The 14704-nt window shown below is 38.5% G+C and overlaps 1 protein-coding gene across 5 annotated transcripts in view; it reads left to right on the forward strand.

The window, feature by feature from the left end:
* Window positions 1-303: 303 nt before the first annotated feature.
* The window catches only part of LOC127786691 (pentatricopeptide repeat-containing protein At4g19440, chloroplastic), a 44647-nt gene continuing 30246 nt past the window's right edge, over window positions 304-14704 (forward strand). For all 5 annotated transcript variants that reach the window (XM_052314276.1, XM_052314277.1, XM_052314273.1 and 2 more), the window contains exons 1-3: window positions 304-3073; window positions 3229-3299; window positions 3385-3458. In XM_052314276.1, coding sequence (XP_052170236.1) covers window positions 549-3071 — 2523 coding nt within the window. In that variant the 5' untranslated portion in view covers window positions 304-548 and the 3' untranslated portion in view covers window positions 3072-3073; window positions 3229-3299; window positions 3385-3458. The remainder of the gene's footprint in view (window positions 3074-3228; window positions 3300-3384; window positions 3459-14704) is intronic.

A 14704-nucleotide genomic window follows, 5' to 3' on the forward strand; every position in this document is an offset into this window, starting at 1 on the left:
TGCTTCCATTCTCTTCTTTCCAGTTATTGGGTTGCAACAATATCCCGATTATTTGTTATCACATCAAGCACCATGATGATCATCTGAAAGGAAGATGCTCAAAATAAATATATAAATATTGCTTGAAGCATTGATTCAATCAATAAAGGAGACCCTTGACCCATCAGCCTCTCGGCCCACTGTCTCGGTCCATCTCTATTCTATCAAGGCCCAATTCATAAACGGCCAATCAGCCCTTATGGGCAGCCCAATCACAATCATAATCAGCCCTAAGCTCACGGCTCCATCTCTGCTTCTTTCTCGTTTCGTTTCCCATAACCCTGATTTCGTTTCAGTTCCATACTCTTGCGCCAGAAATAAGGTCCGTTTCCCGGACTCCTCTCTCTCTCTCCCCTCTTCATGGTTCGTGGATCATTTTGGTCCGCTCAACTATCTACGTAAGTCATGGCGCCGCCTCCTCCAGCACCTTCAAAGCCTCCCTCGCTCTGAGCCAACAACGCAACCAATCAAAACCCAGAACCACGGATTCCTTTGCCTTGCATACATTTATGCATGTATGTATGTGCTCGCAAATGAATCTGAGGAGGCTTTCGGTAACCAAACCCTATCCAATATTCTCGCGAATCAACCGTCCTCTAACTTGCGTCACTTCCACTGCCCCACGGCTACACAACCAATCGGAGCAGTTAGAGAAGCAACCGGAGCCGATTGATCAGAGCCTTCTCGCCTGGGTAACCTCGCTCCTATCTAAGCAATCTCTAGACTCTTCTAAATGTACAGACATTCTAACTCGTTTGTCTCCATACCAATTCGATACGCTTTTCTTCCACATTCGCTTCTCTGCGAACCCAAAAACTGTGTTGCATTTCTTCCATTTTGCGTCTGAATCTTGTGGGTATAGGTTCAATTTGAGGTCCTATTGTCTTTTGATTCGTTTGCTTATTTTTTCGAATTTGGTTGCACCCGCTCGGTTGCTTTTGATTCGGTTAATTGATCGCAAGCTGCCCGTTTCCTTTAACGACATTAAGAATAGGCATCTCGAGTTAGCCACTGCATTGGCTGATTTGAATTCTGTTTCTGAGTCGGCTCTTGGTGTTCAGACATTTGATCTGTTGATTCATGTTTACTCTACTCAGTTTCGAGATATTGGTTTTAGTACCGCATTGCATGTGTTCCGGTTGTTGGCAAGTAGGGGTCTGTATCCCTCTTTGAAGACTTGTAACTTTGTGTTGAGTGCTCTTGTAAAGGCTAATGAGCTTGAGAAGAGCTACGAGGTGTTTGAAATTATTTGCCGAGGTGTTCTACCAGATGTTTATTTGTTTAGTACTGCAATTAATGCGTTCTGTAAAGGATTAAAGATTAAAGATGCAATGGCGTTGTTTCTCAAAATGGAGAAGATGGGTATTGCTCCAAACGTTGTTACATATAATAACATTATTCATGGGCTTTGTAAGATTGGAGAACTAGACAAGGCTTTTGAGTTAAAAGAGAATATGATAAAGAAAAATGTGAAGCCAAGCATGATAACGTACAGTGTCCTTATTAATGGATTGATGAAATTGGGAAAATATGATGAGGCCAATTTTTTTTTGAATGAAATGTTGGGGGAAGGTTTTGTCCCAAATGAGGTTGTTTATAACACACTGATTGATGGGTACTGCAAAATGGGAAATATCAAAAATGCACTGAACGTGAGGGATGCTATGGTGTCCAAGGGCTTCGATCCCAATTCAGTTACTTTCAACTCACTTATCCAAGGTTTCTGTAAGGTTAATCAGATGGAGGAAGCGGAGAAGATTTTGGAGGAGATGCTATCAGGGGGCTTATCCATAAATCCTGGTTCCTTTACGTCAGTTATTCACTGGCTCTGTATGAAATCTAGGTTTGACTCTGCGTTGAGATTAATTTGGGAAATGCTATTGAGACAGTTGAGGCCGAGTGAGAGGTTGATGACCAAATTAGTTGGTGGGCTTTGTAAGGAGGGAAAGCATTCAGAGGCTGTTAATCTCTGGTTTAGGCTACTGGAGAATCAGTTTGCTCCTAATACAATCACCTCGAATGCTCTTATTCATGGCCTTTGTGAAGCAGGCAACATGCCCGAGGCTGCAAGGCTTCTCAAAGTGATGCTAGAGCAAGGTCTGCTATTGGATAGGACTACATACAACTCGCTTATTTTGGGTTTTTGCAAAGATGGTAAGGTTGAAAGAGGTTTTAAGCTAAGGGAAGAGATGTTAAAGCAAGGAATTCAACCAGACATTGTCACTTACAACTTCTTGATGAATGGGCTATGTAATGTGGGAAAGATGGATGAAGCTGTAGACCTTTGGAATGAGTGCAAAAGGAATAATCTGGTTCCAAATGTTCGTACATATGGAGTCTTGATAGATGGATTTTGTAAGGCTAAGAGAATTGAAGAGGCAAAAAATCTCTTTGACGAGTTGCTCGGGCAGAATATTGAACTAAATTCCGTTGTTTATAATACACTTATTAGTGCTTACTGTAAAAATGGTAATATGGTGGAAGCCTTTAGGCTCCGGGATGACATGAAAAGTAGGGGCATTCCATTGACTCCTGCCACATATTCTTCTTTGATACATGGATTCTGCAATATTTGCCAAATTGAGAAGGCAAGATACCTTATCCAGGAAATGCAAAAGGAGGGATTGTTTCCAGATGTCATTTGCTATACTGCTCTTATTGGTGGTTGTTGTAAACTTGGTCAGATGGATGAAGTGAAAATCTTTTTGCAGGAGATGTCATCATATGACATAAACCCTAATAAAATTACTTACACCGTAATGATTGATGGGTATTGTAAATCTGGTGATATGAAAGAAGCTGCAAGGCTTCTCACAGAGATGACAGAAAAGGGCATTGTCCCAGATGCTATCACTTTTAACACATTGATCAATGGGTATTGCAAAGAAGGTAAGGTAGAGGAAGGCTTTAAATTATGCAGTCAAATGGCTCAGCAAGGAGTAGCTTTAGATGAAATCACATACACCACACTGATTGATGGGTGTCAGAAGCTGTCTACTGCTACAAATCGAGAACAATCAGGGAACTTTTAAAGGTTGGGTTTTAATTTTAGGCTGTGGGTGGTTTTTTTACTTACTCTTCTGTCAGTTGTGTACCTGTTCTCAACTCACCAAATCTAATTGTTTAATTTTCATTTTCTGGATCAGTCTTGTATTATAACTTACATGTTTGTTGGTTTACTATTTCCAGGAAAGTTGGTTGTTGATGTTGAACATGATTGGCATGGCTTATCTTTAAATACCAACTTGTGGTTGTGTGAGGTACTTTCTCCATGCACCTATCAGGATTCTGTTCATTTTCTTTGGTTGGTTATTGGGGCCTCATGTGGACTGGGTTGGCTTACAGTTCTCCGTAGGGGCACAGGGGTGATGTGTTCACCAACATAGAGTTGCAAAAGGAGAATTGCCGTTTTTGGATTGGTAAGTTATTTGCTTGCACTATCTGTTCTGTTCTATTGATGGATGGACTGCGTGTTTGTATATGTGATTTGGGGGGGGGGGGGGGGGGGTGCATCTCTTCATTTATTTGGCTTTGAATTATGGATTTTCTTTGTTTTCTCATCATTGTCACATGTAGTTCCAAATTGAACCTTTTACTTTCTTGTTCTTCTATATCCTTTTGGCACTTAAAATACAAAAGCTAAAAACAAGTAGTCTATTGCATGGTTGTCATTACCATATTCATAGTATTAATTTTATAAGTTTAACAATATAATTCTAAAACCTTAATATTATTAATAATATGATATTATTTTATGTAACAATATTATAATGTCATCATCATAATACTTACAATAGGTCTATCCCATGAAAAGTGAAAAGTGGTTGAAGGAAAAAATCAATGAATCTGTAGGAATGTTACCAGGAGGTTGAACTTGAAACAAAATAAATCTAATTGCATAGAGTATGGAGAACAAAGTTTGATGCTACCGAAATAAGAAACTAGTAAGAGAAGAATTAAGAGATAGCAAGTGTATGGAGGTCAAAAGGGGAAGTATGAGGAAAGGAAGGATGCATCCAAATCTGTGGCAGAATAGACGGGTCTTACCATAGCCCAATAGGGGTTGTGATAAACCTTTTATGGAATTATAGGGGTTTGGCTCAAACTTGTAGAATACTACATTTTTCCATGTTATCAGGGGTTAATCCTTATTGGATTTTTCCATCTTAAAGGAAGAAAATATTGTTAAAAGAAGATTGAACTTTGCAAATGCAGCTTGAATGGAAAGTTATAGGGTCTTTGTTTTCGGTGGAAAGTAATAGACTTAGGCATAATGTATACTGATTATGATATCTTCTCCACACTCATAAGGGAAGGTCCTGAGTATCAGTTTTTATCGTAAATTCAGTATATCCTTCACCAAACAAAGTGATAAGTCTCGGATTCGAGACTTATGCAAATTGGGAACTAAGTAGTTGCAGAATTCAAATTGAAGGGAGAGAGACTGAGTTTGAAATAGGAGGGAGAATTTAGAAGAAAAGAGAGAGAATTTGGAGGGAAAGATTTATGTTTCTATTCAATTGCATAAATGATAAATCCTATCCTCGGTGCCTTACTTCCTTTTATAGGTAGCCTCATGGTTGTAACCACCATGTTCAAGTGGTTATAGCTGTAACTGATTAGTACAACTATGGGTTATTACAATACTAGGCTAATTACAACCTTGCCATTTATAGCTACTAATTACATTTAGGCCCTTGCCCTCCCTTTAGGGTCGTGACATTCCTCTCCTCTTGTGATTTTTCTTGTCCCCAAGAAAGGACAGTAGCTGGGTTGCTCAAGGGTGCTGCTTCAGCAAGTTTGGTAGGTATCCTAGGTTGCGTTATCTGGGTGTAAGTGGCTCCATTGGACCAACACTTCAGTCAGGGGAATAGGGTCCTTGTAGGTGATTCGCCGGCCGACAATGGTTTGGGGCTCCGCGGGTACCTCTCTCTCTTCATCTACTGGGGGAAGATGGGGGCTGGTTGCTGCAGTAGGCTCCACTGCTTTCTTTAGCAGTGACACCTGGAACACCGGATGAGTGGATGTCCCTTCAGTCAGTTGCAGCTTATAAGCTACCCTGCCTACTTTAGCAAGCATAGTGAATGGCCCGAAGTACTTGGGGCTCAACTTAGAAGTAGGGGTTGAGGAGAAAGAGTGCTGAAGGTCCTGAGCATCAGTTTTTATCGTAAATTCAGTATATCCTTCACCAAACAAAGCAAAACACGGACTATGTATGGGGGGCCTTGCTACTTTGAGAGATCAACAACATATGTTCACAAGAGAAGAGGCGAGGAAGTATGCAGGATCTTCTAATGGAGCTTTCAAAGGTGTGATTGAAGCTCTGGGTTTTTAGGGATGGGGTTTTGTCCATCCCATCCCCAACCCTGACTCCCTGTTCCCTGCCCTAAGCCTTGGTGGGGCATAAATATTCAACCCCATCCTTGCTGACCTCGCCCCATTTGGAATGAGGATCCCCAAACCCCAATTAATAATAAACAAAAATATTTTATAATGAAATTTGTTATAACCAAAATTTGCTTTCAAATTCTCTCAATAAAGAAATGTTAAGAGTTGTTGTCTCGAGTAAGGTTGATGCTAGCTTTGGCAGTGAGTGTGCATTGTTATTTTAGAGGGTATAGATAGACGATGGCCAACTTGTAATTAGAAATTAAGTTGGGGGGTAAACCAGTAATATCCATACCGATTATGTAATTGCCTAGGAGGTAACATCCTTATTTTCTATAAATAGGGCAGAGGGCTAGGCATTTAATAATGCATGATATTCATGAGGAAGCTAAAGAGGAAATATTGTGTAATTAGAGATAACTCTTTGTAATCTTGGAAGCTTGTAATTGTGGGCGCTAAAGGTTGTACTGATCGCATTCTATTCAATCAAAGAAGGCTGCTCTCGGAGGGTTCTAAGGCTAGATGTAGGGTTGTCCTAAGGGGCAATCTGAACCAGAATAATATTTGTGTTCTTCTTGTGGTTTGATTTATGTTTCTGTCAATCTTTTAATTCTGTTTTACTTCATATACAATTGTTCTTTAATTTCGATCAATCTGTGAGTGTGTGTGCAATAGAGAGGCTATAATTCTGTCTAAAGAAAACAGATTCCAGTGCTCCCAAGATAACAACTTGGTATCAGAGCCAGTTTTTAGGATCAAGAAAGCCAAAGATTTTATTGTTTTCTACTTCCTGTCATAGAAATAGTGTCAAGACTGTTTGCCATTAGATATGATATTGAAAAGTTTGATGGCCAGAATGATTTTGGCCTCTGGAAAATGAAAATGAGGGCTTTGCTAGGGAACTTAGGATTGGAAGAAGCTTTAGATGGTGAAGCAAAAATGCCTAAGACATGCTTGGATGAACAGAAAAAGGAAATTATCAAGAAAGCCTATAATAACTTGATATTGAGTCTAGGGGATAAGGTGTTGCGGGAGGTATCCAAAATGAAAATTGTAGCAGAGTTTTGACTTAAATTAGAAAGCCTTTACATGACCAAGACCCTATCAAGCCGATTGTATTTAAAGGCCAAGTTCTTTACCTTCAAAATGAATGAAGGTCAAAAGTTACAAGATCACATTGACAGTTTGTCATGAACCTAGGGTTCATAACAGGTTTAAGAAGTAATTGGAGAGGAATTGAATTGGGGAAGAAATCAGAATTGAAATAGAACTGAGAACAGAATGTTTGGAGAGGGAAATGGGGCAAAATAGGGGAAGAAATCAGTAGAAAGGGAGAGAGTAATAGAGAGAAACGAGAGGGAGATTTGGAGAGAAATGTAGAGAGGAAAATCAGAGATTCAATATCAATTTCCAACATGAAAAATCCCATCTGTTTACATAGCCTTATATAGGCATATTTACTCCAAACTAACTGCATAACAACACCTATGTGCTTCTAACCAATTGTTAAAATATCTAAATTATCTTCTAACAACTATTATCAACCTATTACTATATTGCCCTTCTATAGATTCTTGGGTCATGACAATTCCCCCCTCCTTGAGAGAGTTTTTGTCCCTAAGAACTTGCAACAAGTAGGCATGGCTCTTCATCCAATTCCAACTTTCTCTATTTGGTTCATCCTTCTTCTTCCTTCTAAGTCTCTTCTTCTTCATTTTTAGGTTTTTAATTGAAACAAAAATGATAATCATTGCGGACAAGGCTGCATCTTCCTCCAAAGAGTAACATACTATTTCCCTTGGGTTTGCAATAGCTACCAAATTAAGGTTGCTAGTATCCATAGTCTGGGGATCCAATATAATGCCAAAACTGTCAATGTGTCTACATCAAATGCCTTCAATGAATTTAGCTGCTCCTTGTCGCAGGTAGCAGCTGAAATTTGCAACCTTATAGCCTTCAAATGTCGATCATTCCGAAACTCACTCAACCGACCAGCAACCACATATGTTTCCCCCTTCTCATCATATTTGTTGTGTGTTGTTTTGAATACATAGGGTTGACTAACTAGTTCTCTGGCCATCTGTTCGTCCTTCAATGTAATAGACAAGCATTTAGATTTGCCAACTAGGGGAAGAACCAATACAACAGTGGGAGTTTCGTTCCCTTTGACAAAACCTTTGACTTCTTTAGTTGCCTCCTTTAGCTTTTCCCTAGCTATAATCGGCTTCAAGAATTCCTCACCACTTTGAATCTGCTGTTGGTGAATATAACTACATCAAGGTCATAATTCGCAAGAAACTTGCCTTGGCTGGAAGAGAAATATGCAATCTGGCTTGACCCTTCATTTCTTTCCTGCCAGCCCTCATTTAGCACATTCAAGTGTATTAACTCTTGCCTTGGCTGCTCCATTTTAAGGAAGTCTTATTTGTTAAAACTTCTGCGATAATCTTCGAAAAATTCAGCCGAAAAGTTGTAATGATACTTCTTAATTAGTATCATTGCAAACTCTTGCAATTGTTCGTGTAGCACTCGACCGAATTCCTTGCTTGATTCATGTACCACACTTCTTGTTCCCTTGTCAACTCGGCTGGGCTCCTTCTCCAACTTCTTTTCCCATGCATGAAGCTTCTGGCCAAACTCCCTTTGATATCTACCTCCAACTAAATTGCAACATCCTTTTGCTGCAAGTTAGGCTCCCATGGTCTCATGCATGCTTTGCTCGTCACGGCAAAAATCTTACAAGTCAGACAAGTCACAGGCCAAGAACTCGAAGCGCTGTCCAACCTAAATCCCCACACTTCCATTCTGTAATTGCCTCACCCAGTCACCTCTAAAATTGGTCCAATAAGTGGCAAATGGCAGCCACTGTTCTGCTTCAAGGTCAGGTCTATTGTAGCAGTGGAAGAAGTCGCACAATTACAACGACTTGATCGGCCTTCTAGAGTCCGCCATCAAAAGTGAAGATTGATCGCTATCGTGGTCACCTTCACAACCGAGATCGCTGTAGTCGAAGAATTGATCTCAATCTCTTGCTGCTCCCAGTTTTCTGTAATCTCCTTCAATTTCCGACAGTCAAGATCCATGCATCGGAATCAATTGGCCAAGCCGTCTTCCAATTCCAAGCCTCGAACATCAGCCGACCTCACCTTCTTGTGTGCCAGACTCATTTCTCCTTGTGCGTCAGAATCAATTATGAGATTCAAATTTGCTGAAGCTGAAGCTGCGTCACTTTGATCTGCCTCACATTCGAAATTGCGATTGTAGCGACTCAAAAAAATAACAGTGAATCAACCTACTGCTCTGGAATGCAATAGTCGAACCTTCTGCTTTTCTTCCACAACCAAGGTTGCCTTCCTTGATCAATTACTGTGGAAGGAGGTTTGAGGACCGTTGCTAAGATACAACGGCCAAGATCGCCTGCCCAACCAAACCGCGATTGCCAGAACCCCACTACACAACCGCAATCTCTTGGAACTCCTACACCAGTTGCGACTTCCTGGCTCGCCTGCTGCCAAGCCTCATATTCTCGCCTCAAACACCTTCCAACTTGGAAATTAGCAGCCTAGGGTGTCGGAACTCACCAGCAAAGAAGTCGGAGGAATCCGTCTCTCCGAATGGAATCCGTGTACAGTTTCGAGTCAAAACTACTTGGCACTCCTTTGATCGGAAATTAGTAGCCTATAATCACCATCGGAACTCGAATCAAAACCACAACGAATGATGGACTTCTCTGATACCATTTGTCATGAACCTAGGGTTCATAATAGGTTTAAGAAGTAATTGGAGAGGAATTGAATTGGGGAAGAAATCAGAATTGAAATAGAATTGAGAACATAATGTTTGGAGAGGGAAATGGGGCAGAAATAGGGCAAGAAATAAGTAGAGAGGGAGAGAGTAATAGAGAGAAATGAGAGGGAGATTTGGAGAGAAATGTAGAGAGGAAAATTAGAGATTCAATATCAATTTCCAACATGAAAAATCCCATCCATTTACATAGCCTTATATATGCATATTTGCTCCTAACTAACTGCATAACAACACCCATGTGCTTCTAACCAATTGCTAAAATATCTTCTAACAACTATTATGAACCTATTACTATATTGCTCTTCTATAGATTCTTGGGTCATGACATAGTTTTAATAAATTGTGTCTAGATCTGAAAAATATAAATGTTAAATATGATGATGAGGATAAGACATTAGTCTTATTGCATTCTCTTCCAAAATCATATGAGACTTTTGTAGATGTATTAAAACATGGCAGGGACACCCTAACCCTAGATGATGTAATAGGGGAATTGCAGCATAGGGTAGATGGAAAGAGCTCAGTTGGGGATGTGTTAACCGTTAGGTCTAGACCCGATAAGAGGGGCCCTAAACAAAAGGGAAGATATTGGTGCAAATCCAAGAATGGTAGGAGAATTATAAAATGTTATAACTGCCATGAGGAAGGACATATTAAGAGAAATTATCCTAAGAAAAAGAAGGATTTTCTAGATAGGCCTAAGTCTGAAAGTTCCTCATCCATTTGTGAATATGACTACGATAGTGCCGATGCACTTGTAGTGTCTGAAAATACAGATAAAAATGTATGGATATTAGATTCTGTGTGCTCTTTCCACATGTCACCCCATAGGCAATGGTTCTTGAATTTTAAAGAAATAGAAGGGGGTAAGGTGTTGTTAGGAAATAATTATGAATGTAGGATTAAAGGCTTAGGAGATATAAAGATCAAACTGCATGATGGGTCTATTAAAACATTAAATTCTGTAAGATATGTTCCTAATTTGAGAAGAAATTTAATTTCTCTTGGAATTAGATACAAGCGGCTACTCCTATAGAGGAGATGGTGGAGTCCCAAGGGTGTCCAGAGGCTCTCTAATAAGCATGAGAGTAGTCCTGAATAATGGAATCTATGTGCTGCAAGTCTCCACAGTGTGTGGAGAAGCTGCAGCTACTGAGTTAAAAGCCTGTGATAAGACAAGGCTTTGGCATTTTAGGATAGCTCACATTAGTGAGCAAGGCCTAAGGGAATTATCTAAGCAAGGGATTTTAGATGAAGGGAAACTTACAGATTTGGATAAATGTGAGTCATGTATATTTGGGAAATCAACTAAGGTAAAATTCTCCAAAATTGCCATACATTCATCTAAAGCACCTTTAGATTATATACATTTTGATTTGTGAGGTCTTGCTCAAATATTAACTCATGGTGGAGTTAGATATTTCCTATCAATTATAGACAGGGGCGGAGCCACTTGAGGCCCAGTGGGGGCAATTGCCCCACTGGGCCATTGCCCCCACTGGGCCAGAGTTTTTTTTTTTTAAAAAAATATTTTTACAATGATTTATTATTAAAAATAAAAAATATATTATATTTTATAACTAGAAATTAAAAAAATAAGTATTGAAGAAAGAAAGTACATATAATGGCCAGTAGTAACTATTATAGTATTTTTTACAATTTGCTCATAATTTTATTTTTTTACAATGATGATGCAAATAAAACTAAGTATTGAAAAAAATTGTGAAGCAAAGAAAGTAAGTATGGAGGAAATTTATATTCAAGAAAATGAATAAATTAACAAAGCAAATATTGAGCAAATTAATGTTGCACAACTTCCTATGGATCTTGGGCTAAAATTACAATAATGGATTACAATATTAATTTTTAAGATCAAATCAGAAGAGTCTACTTGTAAAAAGGTTTGTGCCAGTCTCGAAATCAAAACAATTCATTCCAATTTGGTTAAATAAATTTGGTAATTGGTTGGAATATAATATAAGCAAAGATGCCGTATTTTGCTTATAGTATTATCGTTTTAAAATAAATAATATGGAATAAGGAGATAGTGATTATTTCATGAAAAAAGAGTCCAATAATTAAAAAAAAAAAGATAGACTTTAAGTTTATGTTAGAGATGTTAATAATGCACACAATTAAACTCGAAACAACTGCGAAACCTTAATGAATCAAGAGCAAAATATTGAGATAGTTTTCTTTAGGCAGTTAGAACAAATACTGTGTGATTATTGAATTAATCTAAATGCATTAATTGATTGTGTTCGACTTTTTCTACAACAAAAACTAGCCTTTTGTGGTTATGACGAGTCTAAAGATTCAAATAATCAATGTAGTTTTCTTGAACAATTGTAATTTCTAGTATAAAAAGCTGTAAGAAATAATTATAAAAAAAATTATTTTAATATTATCACTATTATCTTATTTTTAAAATTATATTTTTTGTATATAACTTTGCCCCCACTGGACCGAAATCTTGGCTCCGCCCCTGATTATAGATGACTATTCTAGGATGGTTTGGGTGTATGTTCTTAAGTCAAAAGACCTCACTTTTTGAAGCCTTTAAGGGCTGGAAAACCATGATAGAAAACCAGAAAGAAAGCAAAATTAAAATCATTAGGATAGATAATGGTTTATAATTTTGTAATAAGGAATTCCCTCATCTATGTAAAGAAAATGGAATCCTAAGACATTTAATAGCCCCTGGAAATCAAAAGCAAAATGGGCTTGTTGAAAGGATGAATAGGACCTTGCTAGAGAGGGTTAAATGCATGATTTTTCATGCTAAATTACCCAAAACTTTTTGGGGAGAAGTTGTAAATACAGTAGCCTATATTATAAGCTTCTCTCCCTTAGCTGCTGTAGGATTTAAGACCCCATATGAAATGTGGACTGGACATAAACCTAGTTTGGACCACTTAAGAGTATTTGGGTGCTTGGCTTATATCCATGTTAAGCAAGGATGCTTGAACCAAGGGCTAAAAGATGTCTGTTTATAGGGTATCCTTTTGGTGTAAAAGGGTATAAATTGTGGAGTCTAGAATCAGGGTTTCCTAGGATAATAATATCTAGGGATGTGACATTTGATGAAAACTCTACTATAAAAGACATAAACTTAGATAAATCTAAGGGAAATGAAGGAAATAGAAATACTAAAGCAATGGAAGTTGAACAACATTTAGGACCTTAAGAAAATGTCTTAGAGAGCCTTATGAACCAAAATCTAAAAGAAGAAATGTAATACCCTAAGAGTCGAGAGAAGGGTAATATATATAGAGGATAAGTAAGGAAGAAAATAACACATACTGGATACATTTTGAGTTGAACGTGAGCAAAAAACTCTTTGGTTAAGCGTGCTTGAGCTAGGGTAACTCAAGGATGGGTGACCTCTGGGAAGTTCGCGTAGGCCTATTAGAGTAAGTTGTTCGATCCTTCCTATCGCTCGATGCGGGATGTTACAAGAAATGTCTGAAAATACAATAGACAGTTCTATAGGTCAAGATTCAGATTATAGTAGAGAGAGTGAAGAGCCATCTAGCATAGAAAGTGAGCAAGACCATGAGAGGTATAATGTTGCAAGAGATAGGCAAAGAAGAACTGTGAGACCTCCAGTTAGGTATGGATATTCGGATTTAGTTTCTTATGCACTTTCAAGTGCAATAGAAGAAGCTGGTAAGGAGCGTCTTACATTTGAAGAGGCAATGCACTCTAAAGACTCAAAGAAATGGCAAGCTGCCATGCAATCCGAGATGAAGTCCCTTATAAAAAGTGAGACTTGGACTTTAATAGATAAACCCTTGGGGAAGAGGGCGGTGGGCTGTAAGTGGTTATTCAAGATTAAGGAAGGTGTTGGGAAAGAAGATTAGCCTAGGTATAAGGCTAGGCTAGTGGCTAGGGGCTTTACTTAAGTGCCCGGTATAGATTTTAATGAAGTATTCTCACCCGTTGTAAGACATACTTCAATTAAGATCTTGTTAGCGATCGCAACACACTTAGATTTAATCCTTGATCAAATGGATGTCACAACAGCCTTTCTACATGGAGAGTTAGAGGAAAATATTCTTATGGAGCAGCCCAAGGGATTTGAGGTTAGAGGGAAAAGAGAGCAAGTATGTTTGCTTAGGAAGTCTCTCTATGGATTGAAGCAATCCCCTAGACAATGATATAAGAAATTTGACTCTTTTATGATAGTCCAAGGGTTTAAAAGGAGTGCATATGATAGCTGTGTTTATTTCAAACATATGTGTTAAAATGTTGTCTAGAGTATAGGTTAAATATGATCAGTTATAGCAGTGTTTTTTTGAGGGCCAATGAGGTATTAAATAGAAGTTGTAACCCAAACTGTAATTAGTGATAAGTTGGGGGTGTAAACTGTAAATATTTGAAAGTCTTCATTGGGGTTCCGCCTCCTATTATAAATAGAGGGCAAGGGGATAGATTTTACCATTTTTCTATTCTATTGTACCGAGTGAATATTCAATTAGAGAGAAAGGCTGGTGTTCAAGACTGCCTTGTAATCTTGGAGAGTGAGTGTTGATTGTACTTGAGAATAGGAGGTTTTCTCAAGCTATTGTACTGATCATTCTTGGTAATAAGAAGACTGCTCTTGGGGTGTTTAAAGGCTGAATGTAGGGTTGCTTTAAAGCAATCCGAACCAGGATATATCTTGCGCCTGTTGTTTGGTTTGTGCCTTGATTGTTTCTGTTTTTCTTTCATTTAAATTCTATTCTTGTTTTCTGTCTTGTGTTTCTGTTGGTTGGATTGATTTCGGGTGAGGAGAATAGGAGAATTGGCATTAGGAAACATTGATTGAGTTGTCAAGAGTGCTCCCAAACATAACAATATGCTTAGTAAGATGTCAATATACCTTCTCCTATATGTAGATGATATGTTGATTGCTAGTCAATCAGCCATAGAAATCCAAAATTTAAAGCTGAAATTAAGATCAGCATTTGAAATGAAAGAAGTAGGAGAAGCTAGGAAGATATTAGGTATAGAAATTCATAGAAGCAAGCAGCATAGACAGCTTATCCTATCCCAAAAGGCATACCTTAGCAAGCTGGTTAAGAAGTTTAATATGCTGGATGCAAAGGAGGTTTCAGTCCCCTTTGTACAGCACTTTAAACTCTCCCATGAGCAGTCCCCAATTAGTGAAGCAAACATGAGAGAAATGAGTAAGATTTCTTGCTCAAATGCAGTGGGCAGCCTGATGTACAACATGGTCTGTACAAGGCCGGATTTGGCTCATGCTATGAGTGTATCTAGCAGATTTATGGCCAATCTGGGTAGGGCTCACCGGGATGCTGTGAAATGGACATTGAGATATGTGAAAGGAACAATAGATATGGCTTTGGTTTATGGTGGAGCAAAGCTAGAAGAAGAACCTTGCATTATAGGATTTTCAGGTGCTGATTATGCAGCAGACCTAGATAGGAGGAAATCCTCAACCGGATATGTTTTTCAGCTATGGAAT

Source organism: Diospyros lotus, chromosome 12 (genome assembly GCF_014633365.1).
Source record: "Diospyros lotus cultivar Yz01 chromosome 12, ASM1463336v1, whole genome shotgun sequence".
NCBI lineage: Eukaryota > Viridiplantae > Streptophyta > Magnoliopsida > Ericales > Ebenaceae > Diospyros > Diospyros lotus.